This window comes from Procambarus clarkii, chromosome 23 (assembly GCF_040958095.1).
Source record: "Procambarus clarkii isolate CNS0578487 chromosome 23, FALCON_Pclarkii_2.0, whole genome shotgun sequence".
Classification (NCBI taxonomy): Eukaryota; Metazoa; Arthropoda; class Malacostraca; order Decapoda; family Cambaridae; genus Procambarus; species Procambarus clarkii.
This window is the reverse complement of record NC_091172.1, coordinates 8,018,047-8,035,679: the sequence shown is the minus strand read 5'-3', so window position 1 is coordinate 8,035,679 and position 17,633 is coordinate 8,018,047. Positions and strand designations below refer to the sequence as shown.

At 47.0% G+C, this 17,633-nt stretch overlaps 3 protein-coding genes across 8 annotated transcripts in view; 1 reads left to right on the top strand and 2 right to left on the bottom strand.

The window, feature by feature from the left end:
- The window catches only part of Oatp26F (Organic anion transporting polypeptide 26F), a 152,677-nt gene that overhangs the window by 43,454 nt on the left and 91,590 nt on the right, over positions 1–17,633 (bottom strand). Inside the window, exon 1 of one of the 6 annotated variants that reach the window (XM_069329853.1) lies at positions 15,935–16,079. The exons of 3 other annotated variants lie outside the window; for them this stretch is intronic. The gene's annotated coding sequence lies outside the window, so the exon portion shown is untranslated. Of the gene's footprint in view, positions 1–14,412; positions 14,437–14,585; positions 14,839–15,934; positions 16,080–17,633 lie in introns of those variants that run through there. 2 more of the 6 variants (XM_069329852.1, XM_069329854.1) reach the window with 2 other exon arrangements.
- Positions 4,614–8,347, top strand: LOC138367670 (cell division protein ZipA-like). Its single transcript, XM_069329628.1, has 4 exons — positions 4,614–4,807; positions 6,681–6,721; positions 6,911–7,203; positions 8,294–8,347. The coding sequence occupies exons 1-4, from the start codon at positions 4,614–4,616 to the stop codon at positions 8,345–8,347; spliced, it is 582 nt and encodes a 193-aa protein (XP_069185729.1).
- LOC138367669 (ribosome-binding protein 1-like) lies at positions 11,653–12,420 on the bottom strand. The gene has a single exon (XM_069329627.1). It carries the CDS (start codon positions 12,418–12,420, stop codon positions 11,653–11,655), a length of 768 nt encoding a protein of 255 aa, XP_069185728.1.

Sequence of the window (17,633 nt, the reverse complement as noted above, 5' to 3'; positions counted from 1 at the left end):
CCGGAAATCAAACCAGGGTGTCATCAGTGCTTTGTCAGAGATGGAATGATAAGAGTGAGAAAAGCTCCTTCAGGTAAAATGTTTACAATCTCAAATGAGGATACCTTCGAAACATTTTTCACCCAGTGTGGTTTGACTGATCTGGCTAACCCTATCAGTTAGTCGGACCAGATTGACCTGACATAACCCATTCAATTGAGCCTCCTCTTATTTAACGCCCTTGTCACCAAGTGCAGGCTAGGTAACCTGTATTTCACTGTTCCCTAGGTTGCCTATCCTACCCATACTCTCTTGCTCCATTGTTCCCCTGGCTTTGTGTCTTTTAGTGTAAATTATTACTTTCAGTGTACCTGAGAGTACCTTAAAGCAATCTACATCCTTTTTTGTATAGTTTTTTATATCTAGATCTTTTTATAATTACCTTTTTTACCGTCACACAGCCCTCTTATGAAAACTAGTATAGACCCGGAACTAAACCTCTTGTCATCTATGACAATCATCATTTTAATGATCAAAATTGCAGGTATTATACAGCACATGATGTAAACAATGTATTAACACATTGCTTCTGTAATTAACTTGAATGTAAGATCTCTAAGCAAACATTTTGATGATGTTAGTGCCCTAATTCAAACAATTGGCAAATTCTTTTTTGTTGTGCTTACTGAAACGTGGTTAAAAGAGGATATTACACAACTCTAACATACCAAACTACTAAGCAATTCACAACTGTCGACCTATTCAGAGAGGTGGTGGTACTGCTCTTTACTACCACCAAGAACTTTTTTTTTTTTTTTTTTTTTTTTTTTTGAGATATATACAAGAGTTGTTACATTCTTGTACAGCCACTAGTACGCGTAGCGTTTCGGGCAAGTCCTTAATCCTACGGTCCCTGGAATACGATCCCCTGCCGCGAAGAATCGTTTTTTCATCCAAGTACACATTTTACTGTTGCGTTAAACAGAGGCTACAGTTAAGGAATTGCGCCCAGTAAATCCTCCCCGGCCAGGATACGAACCCATGACATAGCGCTCGCGGAACGCCAGGCGAGTGTCTTACCACTACACCACGGAGACTGCAGGCATGCTTAAAAGTAATTAGAACTAGAGCCTCCTGTGGAGAGTATATCTTTGCCAGTTTCAGAGTCAAGGGTGCCGAGACTGTCCTGACTGTGGGAGCAGTCTAAAGAATTCCTAACACTGAAGTTTCTGAATTCAATTCTAACCTTAGACAACTAATACTAGCAAACAGACTACCAAAAACTATCTAATAATTTCGGGGGACTTAAATATTGACTTCTACGAGCCTGATAACCCACATGCTGCTAGTTTTCTCAACTGTACGAGTTCCTGCTTCCTCATACCCTTGATCAATAAATCTACTAGAATCACTGATAGTACTGCCTCTGCTCTTGACCACATCTGGACTAACATAACCTCTCCACTTCAGGGATAATCACTGATAGGACCACAGACCATTACCCCACATTTCTCCTAACCAACATTAACAAACCATCTCTAGATACAACGAAGATAAGCTTTAGGCTGCACAATGAAACTTCTATATGCAATTTTATTGCAACTGCTGCTGCTAATATCAACTGGGAGACTGAATTGGGTAACACAGTGAACATCAACCTTGCAGTGCAAAAATTTCTTAAGAAAACTCTATAACACCTACTGTCCTATGCTAACAAAACAAGTCACAACTAAAAGGTTAAACAATCCTTGGCTTACAAAGGGTATACTTAAAGCTATTAATAACAAACATGACCTTGAGAAGAAGTATCGGTTAGGAGTCGTCTCCAAAGAATTTTCAGAGATTTACTCATCAATGTTGCGTAAAATAATTAGGAGAGCTAAAATAAGATACTACGAAAATAAATTTACCCAAATTAAGGGCAACAGTAAGAAAACATGGAACACTACTTCCCAAATATGAGGATCAAAAGTATTAGATAAAAGATAAGTATTGGTTTTTTATTCAAAATCTAATACTCTTATCCAATGACAATGGTGTCCTTTCAACCTCTGACACTGTTATTGAATTCAATACGGTTCTTCTCATCCATTGGGACATATCTTTCTAATGATATTCCATCTTCCCTAACTAATGCTAAGAACTACCTTACAGGTAACTGTCCAGAGTCTCTGTACCTAACTCTCGCTAATCACACTGATGTCAAATGAGATAATCCTTTCTCTTAAAACAAAGTCAAATGCCCTTGCTGAGATACCAACTCTAATTTACAAAAAAAGGCCTCCAGATTTCTAGCTCCTGCCATTGCAGTGCTCCTCAACAAATCACTAACTAATATACTTAGCTCTTGCCAATATGGCTTCAGACCCAAAAGAGCACTAATGATGCACTGATTAGAATGATTAACCTGATACATGCAGCTCTTGATAAAAATGAGTTCCCTGTTGGGTTATTTGTGGACCTGCGTAAGGCTTTTGACACTGTCAACCTCCAAAACCTTCTTAAATTACATCATTATGGAGTCAGAGGTCACTCCCTGCAATATCTTCAGTCTTACCTTACTGACAGGCTCCAGTATGTTTGTGAATAATTCCATTTCTCCCACCCTACCCATCAACATTGGTGTTCCTCAGGGCAGTATACTTGGCCTTCTCTTTCTCATCTACATTAATGACCTTCCAAATGCCTCCCAACACCTCAAACCAATTTTATTTTCTGATGACAACCTTCATTTTCTCCAGTCCTGACCCTCTTGCTCTAAATGTCACAGTAAATACTGAACTAAATAATGTCCATCTTTGGCTAACTGCTAACAAACTCACTCTTAACATTAACAAAACTTTCTATATTCTGTTTGGTAATAAATCCTCAGATCAAATTAATCTAAGAATAAACAATATCCAAATTAGAAACAAAGTAGATGGTAAAGTCCTTGGTGGTACCTTGGTAACAAGCTAAATTTCCAGGGTCACATTCTAAATATATCAAAAAAAGTTTCAAAAACTGTTGGCATTCTTTCTAAGATCAGATATCATGTACCTCGCCCTGCCCTGGTGACACTCTATTACTCCCTCATCTATCCATATCTCAACTATGGTATTTGTGCTTGGGGTTCTACTTCCCGAAATCATCTACGTCCTCTAATTACTCAACACAAATCTGCTATCAGAACAATATCAAACTCTGGCCCCAGACAGCACTCGGTACCCTCACTTAAATCTTTGAATATGTTAGATATTAAGTCACTGCACATTCTCTCGTGTGTACTCTATATATTTAAAACTCTGAACTGTAATGCCAATCCTGACCTTAAACGCTTCTTGGAAGGTTGTAAGAACCCATGAGCACCACACCAGAAACAAATACCTATTTGAAATTCCAAGAGTGCGCCTTACCCAAACTAAAAATGCTCTACAAATCAAGGGACCCAGAATGTGGAATGACCTTTCCAATCATGTCAAAGGCTGTGCCTCTCTCAACCAGTTTAAGAGTAAAACAAAGTACTACCTAATTAACGCCATGTAACCTACCTTACCCCCTAATTAGCAAGACATGGGTTGACATTTTCATACAATAATGTTTGTTGACCAAGTTGTATATTTGCTGATTTCTGCCACGTTCCGCCCTCCCTTCCCCCTGTTTTTCTGCACAATTTATACTTTAATCTCAATTAGTATTAAGCTTTACTCTAAGTGGGTTTTTTCCCACATCTTGCCCGAAACGCTGTGCGTATTGGCGGCTCTAGGTATTTTATATACTAGCTCTATCTATAAACCCAACATTATGTTTGTAAAATTCTATTTATGTACTTTTACCTGAATAAACATTTTGCTTTTGATTTGATTTTGATATACTTTAGGTTTCTACCAATGCCCCCCCCCCCCCATGGTCGAACTCCTGCATCTTCCTCCCCGCCCGGAAAGTGAACCCGGGATCCCTCAACATGAATCGAGAACGAAGCCAACCGAGTTACGAAGCACAAGAATTTTGGAATACGGAGTGTTTTCTGAGCGGACCTTAGGAGCAAGTGCTTACCACACATTATTAATTATTATTATTATCGTGAACAATGTTTATTCAGAAGACTGTGTACAAAGAAGATAAGAGTAATGTACAATTGGAGGGGACGGGCGTTACACATACTAATGAACACAGTAGCTCAGTCGATTAAGGCAGCGTCTGGGATGCTCTCGGACGTAGGTTCGAATCCTCATCATGGCCCTTGTGGATTTGTTCATTTGATACATCACGCTATTGTGTTTTCTGTATGTAGTATAATGTACATACTAATGAAGCCATTATTACGCAAAGCATTTTGGTCAAAACATCTCAATAGTGTTTTTTTGTATGTTTTTTTGTTTTTTTTTTGAGATATATACAAGGCATAGATATATACAGCCACTAGTACGCGTAGCGTTTCGGGCAGGTCCTGGAATACGATCCCCTGCCGCGAAGAATGGCTTTTACAACCAAGTACTCATTTTACTGTTGAGTTAAACAGAGGCTACAGTTAAGGATTTGCGCCCAGTAAATCCTCCCCGGCCAGGATACGAACCCATGACAAAGCGCTCGCGGAACGCCAGGCGAGTGTCTTACCACTACACCACGGAGACCGGTAAGTTGTGACGAGAGACATGACAAGAACTGCATGTGAAACTACAATGCTGTGTTATCCAACCACTTTACATGTCCAAGTTTCCCTGTCATGTAATTTATCAAGTGTGCCTGCAAAATACTGCCATTATATGGATAAATATGAACACAGGCGACTCATCACTAGAGACGCAGACGGCTCGGTGCTACACTTGACAAAAAATGGCTTGGAAAGGTAAGGTAATTATTAGGAAAAAATAGCTTCAGGAGAAGGCAGACTGTACAGAAGGAAAAAATCCCAGAAATGCTCAACCAGACACGACTTTCACAACAACGACATAAATAAACAGGGAAATCGAAGAAAAAGAGCAGACGCTGAATTGGTCATACTAGTCTGAGGCATTGGAACAGAATGCTATAGACAAGAGAGATAGAGAAATCAAACAATTTTCACATATGCGAGATGACAATAAAAATCTTACACCAGTATTGAACCTTTCAATGTGTTCGTACACAGACGATGACAAAGAAATTGGTGAAATCCTAAAAGGCCATGTTCATCACCCCCAATAAGCAATATGAAAGTGGAAGATCAAGAACTTCTTTATGAATGACGTCCAAACCCCAGAAAAGTGTAGGTATCCATCAGTCTCGGGAGACTATATGGAGTTGCGCTCTGGTTGTCGGTCTGGAGTGACAACACTATATAAGTGATATAATATGACGTATATCATATTATATATAAGTGTGATCACTCCGTGGTCACACTTCTCCACAGTAATACAAAACGACCCATAAAATGAGATCAATAGGAAAAACTGGTAAAGTGGGGCGTTGGAGTTTCAACTTTTTGTCAAACAGAATGCAAAGAGTAAGTCAATCAAATAAGATCAAGTTCAAGTAATGTAAAAAGCTCTGTACCCCAGGACACAGCCCTTGCCCCCCGCTATTTCTCATTCTTATCTCGAATATAGACAAAAATACTAGTAACAGCTTCGTGTCATCCTTTGCTGATAGAAAAATCAGTATGACATTCCCTCTGTAAATGACACTGAAAAACATGCATATATTAATAGTCTTCAACTGGGCAACGGAAAATAACATGTTTTATTGTGACAAGTTTCAGGTACTTAAGATATTGTGGAAACTAGGAATTCAAATGAATTACTGAGTACAGGACACAATGAGCCTTACTTATAGAGGGAAAGCACCATGCAAAAGATCTGGGAATTATGACGTCTGACGACGTGACATTTAGTGAACATAACCGAGCAAATATAGCGGCAGCCAGGAAAATTATAGGATGGATCATAAGAACGGTCAAATCCTGAGACCCATTAGCAATGTTAATATTATTTACATCACTGGTGCTGTCCCGTCTGGAGTACTGCTCAGTACCGACTTTCCATTTCAGAGTGGGAAAGATTTCTGAAATAGCGGAAATACAGAGAACATACACGGCACGCATAAAAACTATAAAACATCTGAATTATTGGGACCGTCTCAAAATGTACTCTGGAAAGGAGACGAGAAAGAAATCAAATTATATATACATGGAAGACACTGGAGGGCCAGGCTCCAAATTTGCACAGTAGAACAATAGCATTCTAGAACGAAAGACACGGAAGGAAATGCAGAATAGAACCAGGGAGGAGTAGGTGCGCCATAGGTACAATCAGGGAACACTATCAGAGCCCCACGGCTGTTCAATACTTTCAGCAAACATTAAATATTACCCAAACAAAGGTGGATGTCTTCAAGAAGCACTTAGACAAGTTCTTGCAAGAAGTGCTGGACCAACCGGGTTGTAGTGGATGTGTGGGGCCTGCGGACCACGACAAGCAGCAGCCGCATACAAGCAACTTGTGATGACCAAGTTATCACAAGTCTAGCCTGGCCCCAAGTCGGGATCGGGGAGTAGAACTCCAGAGACCCTCTTCAGGTATGTTCCAGGTAGGTTCACCAACCAGTAAAATGGGTATCTAGGAGCTAGACAATTGTTGTGGATGGCATCCTGCAGTAGGACTGTAGTTGTGCTAGGGAGGACCTCGATAATCCATCCTATTCTAAAATGATAGTATTATTTCAACTGTTTTTTGTTGTTATAGATTCAGCTACTCTGAACAAGTTCCAAGTAGCACGGGCTATGGTGAGCCCGTAGTGGACTTACCTGGCACAGGAGCCGGGCTGTTTATCAACTGTTTGGGCTAACGTGCCAATATATACTAGTGGACCCCTCAAAAAGACCGCATTTTCTATTAATCATTTAATAGAGCGAGAAATAAAGATTAAAAACCAATCTTCAACAATAATATAAAACACACATGTACTATATTAGGCCTAAGACAGCTCATACAGTATTATGAGCCAGAGCCCGTCACGCCAGAGCCCGTCACGCCAGAGCCCGTCACGCCAGAGCCCGTCACGCCAGAGCCCGTCACGCCAGAGCCCGTCACGCTAGAGCGCGTCACGCCAGAGCGCGTCACGCCAGAGCCCGTCACGCTAGAGCGCGTCACGCCAGAGCGCGTCACGCCAGAGCCCGTCACGCCAGAGCCCGTCACGCCAGAGCCCGTCACGCCAGAGCCCGTCACGCCAGAGCCCGTCACGCCAGAGCCCGTCACAGTCCTCCAGGTGGGTCTAGTGGCACTGAGGGCGACCAAGGTGGTAATCAATGATATTCTGGGTAACAACAGTGTTTATGTATGTACGAATTAATACTGAACAGTCGAGTCGAGTGTGCGCGCGCGCGTGTACTCGCCTAGTTGTGTTTGCGGGGGGGGGGGGGGTTGAGCTCTGGCTCTTTGGTCCCGCCTCTCGACTGTCAATCAACTGGTGTACAGATTCCTGAGCCTATTGGGCTCTATCATATCTACATTTTAAACTGTGTATGGAGTCAGCCTCCACCATATCACTGCCTAATGCATTCCATCAGTTAACTACTCTGACACTGAAAGAGTTCTTTCTAACGTCCCTGTGGCTCATTTGGGAACTAAGTTTCCACCTGTGTCCCCTTGTTCGTGTCCCACCCGTGCTAAAGAGTTTGTCTTTGTCCACCCTGTCAATTCCCCTGTGAATTTTGTAGGTGGTTATCATGTCTCTCCTACTCTTCTGTTTTCCAGGGATGTAAGATTCGGTTCCCTTAGCCTTTCCTCGTAGCTCATACCTCTAAGTTCCGGGACTAGTCTGGTTGCATACCTCTGAATCTTCTCTAACTTTGTCTTGTGTTCAACTAGGTATAGACTCCAGGCTGGAGCTACATATTCCAGAATTGGTCTGACATAGGTGGTATACAGGGTCCTGAACGATTCCTTACACAACCTACGTCCGAGAGGATCCCAGACGCTGCCTTAATCGACTGAGCTACGACATGGTAAAAGAATTGCAACCTGGAAATCATCCTTATTTACCAACGGATCCTGCAGTCTCTCAGACACACAAACCAGGGTTTTACGCAATTTCCCCCATGCACCCGAGCTATGTCAATAGACTGTTCTACCTCTTCGCCCTTACTTCATTGATGATTTCCCGGTTGCAATTCTTTTACCATGTCGTAGCTCAGTCGATTAAGGCATCGTCTGGATTCCTTACACAAGTTTTTAAAGGCAATTCCCATGTTGGCCAAGCTAGCGTATGCCACTGATATCCTTTTGATGTGGGCCTCTGGGGATAGGTTCGGTGTGATATCAATCCCCAGATCTTTCTCTCTATTTGACTCTTGCAGGATATCACCTCCCAGATTGTACAGGGTGTTCAGACTTCTGCTCCCTTCGCCTGAGAGAGAGAGACGCACACACACAGACACACAGAGACACAGAGAGAGAGAGAAAGAGAGAAAGAGAGAAAGAGAGAAAGAGAGAAAGAGAGAAAGAGAGAAAGAGAGAAAGAGAGAAAGAGAGAAAGAGAGAAAGAGAGAAAGAGAGAAAGAGAGAAAGAGAGAAAGAGAGAGAGAGAGAGAGAGAAAGAGAGAAAGAGAGAAAGAGAGAAAGAGAGAAAGAGAGAAAGAGAGAAAGAGAGAAAGAGAGAAAGAGAGAGAGAGAAAGAGAAAGAGAAAGAGAGAGAGAGAGAGAAAGAGAGAAAGAGAGAAAGAGAGAAAGAGAGAAAGAGAAAGAGAGAGAGAGAGAGAGAGAGAAAGAGAAAGAGAGAGAAAGAGAGAAAGAGAGAAAGAGAGAAAGAGAGAAAGAGAGAGAAAGAGAGAAAGAGAGAAAGAGAGAAAGAGAGAAAGAGAGAAAGAGAGAAAGAGAGAAAGAGAGAAAGAGAGAGAGAGGGAGGGGCGAGTGGGAGGCAGCCGTCCAGGTAGTGTGTACTGGTAGTCAATACACTGGACGAGTGTGTCACCGTCTCTACGCAACACACAGTGTCCCCTGCCCCCCCCCCCTCCACACACACACACACACACACAAACACACCTTATTTATGACACATGGCAGCCTCTGTGTTAAAGCTTTTACACTGAAATGGTCAGTGGACAAAATTCAAGAACGCGGCCAACCCCGTCACCACACTGGAGGTGGTCACGAACGATTGTCACGTGCCCGACCTCCAACCACATACGTCAACAGACAGGTGACTGATCTTCTGCAGCCCCCACCACGAGCCCCACTACCATCACCCTCCCCCACCACGATCCCCAACCCCCTCCAATCACCAGTGTACCCGGAGTAAGTTCTGGGAGTTCTACTCCCCAAGCCCGGCTAGAGGCCAGACCTTATTTTATTTTATTATTTTTTTTTTTGGGGGGGGGGAGAGTAAAGAGGAAGGAGAGGCATAGGTGAAGGAAAGTTTGGAAGTGGGAAATACAGTGTGAAAGCTGGCGGGCTGTCCGCCTTGCTGACACGATGTGTGGGTGTTGGCAGCTAAGCTTGCTCTCTCGTGTCAGGGAGCTGTGAGTGTGTGAGGGGTTCTTCACATGTGTTTCACCATATGTGGATGTCTATAGATGAATACTGTGTGGCATTCATATATACACACCCTGATGTTTCCACACATGTTCTGTTTTAAGGCTATTTATTTTTATTAGTATATTGATTTATTTATACATATATACACTTATACATATACATACAAATACACACATATACTAATTTTTTTCCAATTATTGGGGTAATTCTGGCCGGTGTTTCATCTGGGAATTATGTACTGTGGGGCGGGGTTTTCATGTAGTGAATCGAGGCTCTTGGGCCATCAGCTGTGGGAGCGGGGCGTCTCATCTTGGGCCACCAGCTGTGGGAGCGGGGCGTCTCATCTTGGGCCACCACCTGTGGGAGCGGGGCGTCTCATCTTGGGCCACCAGCTGTGGGAGCGGGGCGTCTCATCTTGGGCCACCAGCTGTGGGAGCGGGGCGTCTCATCTTGGGCCACCAGCTGTGGGAGCGGGGCGTCTCATCTTGGGCCACCACCTGTGGGAGTGGGGCGTCTCATCTTGGGCCACCAGCTGTGGGAGTGGGGCGTCTCATCTTGGGCCACCAGCTGTGGGAGCGGGGCGTCTCATCTTGGGCCACCAGCTGTGGGAGTGGGGCGTCTCATCTTGGAGCAATCTTTCTAACATTGGGTCCTCTAACATTTCGATGGTGTTCCACGCCATGATGGCTTGGTGTTGCAGTCTGATGTTTAGTGGCTGTATGTTCAGGAGCTCCTGGAGCTCCAGATTGTCTGATCATATGGTGGACGGTGTTTTGCTGCTCTCCTTAGCGCCTTATTTTGCTCTGCTTGCAGTTTCTGCATGTTAGTTTTCTTTAAGGTGTGTAGTGGTACTGGGGGATACTCTAGATGCGGCCGAACTAGAGCCATATATAGATGTATCAATGTTAGTACCGAGACTTCGGAATCTCAGTTTTCCTAAGGCTGCTTTGGCTTTGTTTAGTCGGTCCCTTACGTGAATTTTTATCCCTGTTCTATTGATCATAAGTCCCAGTATTCTGCCTACCTCCGCATATTGGATCGGACTGTTGTCAAGGATAATGGGGTCTGGGTTTCTTTTTGCAATGTGTATTATCTCAAAGTTTTTTATGGATTCAATTGCTGCCTTGGTCTTGTCGGCTAGTAGCGGCTTAGATGGTCCCGGTTGGCATATTATTAGGGTGACATCGTCAGCGTATGTGATGTATTCTCCATGTTGGGGTAGGTCACCTGTATGTGTGTTTAATAGAGTAGAGGAGAGGCAGCTTCCTTGTGGTACTCCACTTTTCAGTTCTATCACCCAAGTAGCTGCCGATATTAAGCCTAGCAGTTCTGTTGTCTATAAAGCTGCAGAGAGTAGCAGTAAATCTCTCAGGAAGTCTTAGACTTGTGAGGACACGTCCGTATCCAGCACGGGTGGTATACAATTGGAACGCCACCTCCATCCACAACTTTAAGGCCAGATTCGACAAAGAATTCGAACGTCAGAAAATACTTCCTCCGTGTCCCTCCACTATACCTGCTTTCCCCTCCCGGTCAACCAGTACCCGCGACTCTTCTCCCAGTACCCCTCCCACTGAAACCCTCCTCCGCGTTCTCACCCCCCCCCCCCCCCCCCTCTACACGTTCCTCCCAAAATTCCCACCCCGTCCCCTACACCCCCTCACGTCCCCCCAAATCCCGTGCCCCCGTCATCACCTCGCCCTCCTCCATTGCGGGTCTCCTAGATTCATGACCCCATTCATTCATAATGTTTCCTTGTGGCCTGCCGGTGGCGTGCGTCCGGCCGGGTGTGGGGGGGAAAGGGGGGTTCAGGCCGGGTGTGGGGGGACGGAGGATCCGGCCGGGTGTGGGGGGGGGATCCGGCCGGGAGTGGGGGGGGGGGAATCCGGCCGGGAGTGGGGGGGGGATCCGGCCGGGAGTGGGGGGGGGGGATCCGGCCGGGAGTGGGGGGGGAACCGGCCGGGTGTGGGGAGGGGGGGATCAGGCCGGGTTTGGGGAGGGGGGGATCAGGCCGGGTGTGGGGAGGGGGGGGGATCAGGCCGGGTGTGGGGAGGGGGGGGGATCAGGCCGGGTGTGGGGAGGGGGGGGATCCGGCCGGGTGGGGGGGACCGGCCGGGTGTGGGGGGGGGGATCCGGCCGGGTGTGGGGGGGGGGGATCCGGGCGGGTGTGCAGTGACTGCCGCTAACAAGATGCCGTCACGCCAAGTGAGACAGGTGAGAGGTCACGACCCCCGAGTGACTTCCAAACTTCCTGGTGGTCGGTGTGGCGCTGGGCCACCTCCCCCACCATGGTGTGGCGCTGGGCCACCTCCCCCACCATGGTGTGGCGCTGGGCCACCTCCCCCATCATAGTGTGGCGCTGGGCCACCTCCCCCACCATGGTGTGGCGCTGGGCCACCTCCCCCACCATGGTGTGGCGCTGGGCCACCTCCCCCACCATGGTGTGGCGCTGGGCCACCTCCCCCACCATGGTGTGGCGCTGGGCCACCTCCCCCACCATGGTGTGGCGCTGGGCCACCTCCCCCACCATGGTGTGGCGCTGGGCCACCTCCCCCACCATGGTGTGGCGCTGGGCCACCTCCCCCACCATGGTGTGGCGCTGGGCCACCTCCCCCACCATGGTGTGGCGCTGGGCCACCTCCCCCACCATGGTGTGGCGCTGGGCCACCTCCCCCACCATGGTGTGGCGCTGGGCCACCTCCCCCACCATGGTGTGGCGCTGGGCCACCTCCCCCACCATGGTGTGGCGCTGGGCCACCTCCCCCACCATGGTGTGGCGCTGGGCCACCTCCCCCACCATGGTGTGGCGCTGGGCCACCTCCCCCACCATGGTGTGGCGCTGGGCCACCTCCCCCACCATGGTGTGGCGCTGGGCCACCTCCCCCACCATGGTGTGGCGCTGGGCCACCTCCCCCACCATGGTGTGGCGCTGGGCCACCTCCCCCACCATGGTGTGGTGCTGGGCCACCTCCCCCCATCATGGTGTGGCGCTGGGCCACCTCCCCCCATCATGGTGTGGCGCTGGGCCACCTCCCCCCATCATGGTGTGGCGCTGGGCCACCTCCCCCCATCATGGTGTGGCGCTGGGCCACCTCCCCCCATCATGGTGTGGTGCTGGGCCACCTCCCCCCACCATGGTGTGGCGCTGGGCCACCTCCCCCCATCATGGTGTGGCGCTGGGCAACCTCCCCCCACCATGGTGTGGTGCTGGGCCACCTCCCCCACCATGGTGTGGCGCTGGGCCACCTCCCCCACCATGGTGTGGTGCTGGGCCACCTCCCCCCCACCATGGTGTGGTGCTGGGCCACCTCCCCCACCATGGTGTGGCGCTGGGCCACCTCCCCCACCATGGTGTGGTGCTGGGCCACCTCCCCCCACCATGGTGTGGTGCTGGGCCACCTCCCCCACCATGGTGTGGCGCTGGGCCACCTCCCCCACCATGGTGTGGTGCTGGGCCACCTCCCCCCATCATGGTGTGGCGCTGCGGACTCTCGTAGGGGCTAGCATGGGCACATCCACCCGTGTGTGCAGCACGCACGCACATGCGGAGGCCTGATAGCTGAGTGGACATCGTTCTGGACTCGTAATCCTAGGGTACGGGTTCGATCCCCGGTGATGGCAGAGACAAAATGAACAGTTTCTTTCACCCTGGTGCCCCTGTTACCTAGCAGTAAATAGATACCTGGGAGTTAGACAGCTGTTACGGGCTGCATCCAGTGTGTGTGGGGTGGGGGGGGGGGAGGGGGGGAAGAGAAAAAATAGTAACAGTTGAGAGGCGGGCCGAAAGAGCCAGAGCTCAACCCCCGCAACCACAACTAGGTGAATACTCCTGCAGTTTCCGTGGTGTAGTGGTAAGACACTCGCCTGGCGTTCCGCGAGCGCTATGTCATGGGTTCGTATCCTGGCCGGGGAGGATTTACTGGGCGCAATTCCTTAACTGTAGCCTCTGTTTAACGCAACAGTAAAATGTGTACTTGGATGAAAAAACGATTCTTCGCGGCAGGGGATCGTATTCCAGGGACCGTAGGATTAAGGACCTGCCCGAAACGCAACGCGTACTAGTGGCTGTACAAGAATGTAACAAATCTTGTATATATCTCAAAAAAAAAAAAATACACACCTACAAATAAACTGCAATTTACTCGACCCGGAACAATAGGCACAACCTTCACATAAGCTATTTAATGCTAGTAGTCAGCGAAGGAAGTCGAAAATAATTCAGCTGTCTACTTCATTGTCAATAATTGAGTGCTACCAGTCTGGGTCATCACAGGGAGACGTGCCAAACAAAAGTATATGGGGCAAGTAACACAGCACACTAACAGACGTTCTCACAGCTGAAATAAGACTTGACTACAAGCATCTCTGGGATCTTGATGAAGTAAAGTGTATGGACAAAGACTGATACACTAGAACATACATCTTAGGCTGTGATAAAATTGAGCCAATTAGAGATAATTCTAAATTTATTAACCCATTATTAACAACTAGTTATTAACAACAACTAGTTTCATTACCTAACGTTTACTTGGGTTGAACTTAAGTAGCCATTTATTGCTCCATTCCTTCAGTTTATCTAGATCATCTTGTAGCCTCATGCTATCTTCCTTGGTCTTAATCCTCCTACAAAAATTTGCATCAACAAACATTGAGAAGAATGAGTCTATACCATCTTGAAGATCATTTACACATCACAACAGGACAGGTCCAAGGACTGAACCCTTTGGGAGTACACTAGTGACGCCTCGCCAGTCTGAGACTTCACCCCTCACAGTCAATAGTTGTCTTCTGTTGCTTAGGTATTACCTGATCCAATATAGTGCCGCCCCTTTCACTCCTGCCTGCATCTCCAGCTTATGCATTAGTCTTCTATAATGTATTGTGTGAAAGGCAGAATACCTTACCATAGTACCATAGTACCTGCGTGTGCGTGTGTAATTACCTTAAGTGTAGTTACAGGATGAGAGCTATGCTCGTGGTGTTCCGTCTTCCCAGTACTCTTTGTCGTATAACACTTTGAAGCTATTGACGGTTTTGGCCGCCACCACCACCTCATTTTGTTCCAACCGTCTACCACTGTTTGCAAAACAAATTTTTATAATATTTTTTCGGTACCTCTGCTTTTGTAGCTTGAATATGTGTCCCCTTGTTCGGGAAGTTGCTGGTTTCAGGCGTTCCTGTCAATTTGGTCGATTCCTGTTAGTATTTTGTTCACCACCACCTTCTACATAGTAGATTCCTTTTGGTGTGCGCGCTTGCGTGCGTGCGAGAGATGTGCAGAGCGCCAGAACACACCACCACCACTCGTGTACTAATGCACTCCGACATAAGCAACACCGGTAGCTTTTGTACAATCCTCTGCAGCCTGGTGTAGGAGGGAGTGTTTGTGTAACATGTTGAAGTGTCAACACTCACGTCTCAAGGTTTGTGGCGTCTGCTGCTTTACCCGCCACCAGGCGAGTTGTGGTCAACCTCATGACGTCACCGTACCACACCAAGCCTCTCTCCCACCCTGCCTCTCTCCTAGGAGGCCTACACCTCCCTCGCCAGCCCACACCCCCTGCTCCACCCAGCCATGGCACCCTCTACACTAACGCTGCAACAAAAAGGTAAACTAATATATAGGTAAGTGACCACGCTAGTGTGCAGCGTTGTGACCTCTTCCCGCTCGTGCGCCAGAGTTAGTTAGATAGTTAGTATGTGTGTGTGGGAGGGGGGATGCGCCGAGATCACTGCAACGTAGCAGCAGCACTGTAGCTAGGCTAGGACTGGCGTGCAAGCCGCTCACAGTAATTATCAACATCATAAAATTCCTAGAGCCACGGCACAAGATCTCTACGAGATTTTGCCAGATATTGGTGGTGTCTGATCGCCAACTGGTGGTGGTGCAGGGAAATCAGATTTCGGTTACTCAAATTGACTGACATGGCTAGTAAATCGGCAGAGGAATCGTTTGTTGAGCCAATACGGCAAGTTTGCAAACGAGGCAGAAAGATTTTTCCCGAAACACAAAGTGCTTAACATCTAATTTATGAAACATAAAACGAAAACATATACACATGGAAATGGGGATAACTGTATTTACTTTAAGAGGTGTCATAGGCTAATCTATGCACAGTATATTTCTTCCCGACGTATCCAAGTGACGTAATGTAGCCTAACTTGGCACTGTCAATATGACCACCTCGAGTAAGAACGGCTGCCTGACCACTCCCGTACGCAAAGGACAATTAGACACTCAAAATGATACTTGGGAGTAATTACATGCATAGTTAACTGACATGTGTTGTAAATGCTTTCACAAACATGTGTGGTCAAGACCCGGCATCCTGTGGGATGTCTTGCTCTGAATGGCGGCACCAGACACGATCAGGAACATTGACCAATCTCACTGGCCTCACTTAGGACCACGACAATGTGAGACGAGTGAAAAACAGCATAGCCACAATTACTGGAGTACTTACGCTACCTCCACACCACACATTCATACGCTCGCTTCTTTTTGTTAGCCGTCGATAAATGGGAGTCGTCGTCTCCTAGGATGCATTTGGAGTACTTGTAGCTCAAGAGACTTGGGAGCCCCGGGTCGAGTTTCACGTCTTGAGGCCTAAGTTGCTATGAGCGCGCAGGCGGTGTTGTTCTTGTGTGTGCACGGTAGTAGGAGAAAGGGAAACAGACTGTGTGATGTGTGCAACTTTGATGTTGCACAGATTGCAAACTTGCAGATCTTTAAATGATAATATCATGAGAGTAGATATCCGTCTTTCTTTCACTCCAAGCGAATATATAAACACGTGTATATCCTTATCACTCGCTCTCTGGGTGTATGACACGATATTACACCCATGTTGTGCATAAATTAGTTTAGGTTAAACTAAAAAACAACATCTGATGATTTAGACCGACTAACTGGCAGGTGGGCTGGCTGACTGACGGACTAGTTGACTGATGGACTGACTGACTGACCGACCTACCAAGTAATTTGACAGTTCGCGAGCACTGAACGACTGTGGAGAGAAAAACGATCATTTAGCCAGTGAACAAAGGTCCTGTCTGGGATCAGCCTGTCCTCCAAATATCTAAAAGTGATTCCATGCACCTGCCAAACCCCCTGTTTATGAATGAAAAACGGTTTACACACGACTCTACTGATTTCGTTCGAACACTTCCGGAACAAGTGCTTTGCTGACAAATTTCGTTCGAACCACAAAGCAGTAAATGCTTCACCCACGTACTACAAATAATCACCAACAGAACCTAAACACTTAACCTAACCTATGCCTATATATGCACAATATGCTATTATAATATTAATTTATATTTGAGAAAATTCCCGTTTTGGATGAACAGCATGTTAAAATTTATGAATGCGTCTAAGGGGTCGACCCGAGGATGGGTTACTGGGCTGTGGGGAAGGACGGAGGAACGACCGGATGAGAGGAATTAATATTTGACAGGTTATTGAGAGCTGACAGTGGGTGGGGAGGAGCAGGGGGAGGATGTGGGTACATGTGCAAAGGAGGTGGGTACACAGTTGGATTAGTATGTCCATGGTGAGAGGGTGTTTGGTGTGTGAGGGGGACGCTATCATCCTGACATTTGTTGTGGATCTTCAGAAGGGGAGAGCACAAGTGTCCTGGCGGAGGAGGGTCACTTCGTACTGCGAGAAATTGGTACAAGATGTATGCCCAATGTGTTAAAGTGATAGTGTGTGAAGGGAACAGGGATAGATGGTTATTACCTGTGGTTCTTCAGGAGGGTCGAGCGAGAGTGAAAGAGGATCTGAAGTAGAATAATTCTCCATTGGGCCCGTGAGAAATTTCTACATCCTGCTAACGAATCATCTGTTTCTGCACACGTTAACAATGGAACTTTCTTCAGTCATTTAATATTATTCATACTTCATACCTATTCTAATTTCACATCTTCATACTTTGATCAATCTTTGCCATATTATTATCCTTGCTTATTCTCACACTCCATGCACACACTAACGTAGCTCCTACCACTCAAAACAGATCTTCCTACCCGCTGTACACTTCCACTCTTAAAAGTGGAACTTCCTACCCATTGTACAATCTACGGAAAAAAAACATACTGTCACTGAACGATCCTTTACACACTTTTCCAATTTTTTCATTTTTTAAATTTTTTAACCCCCCC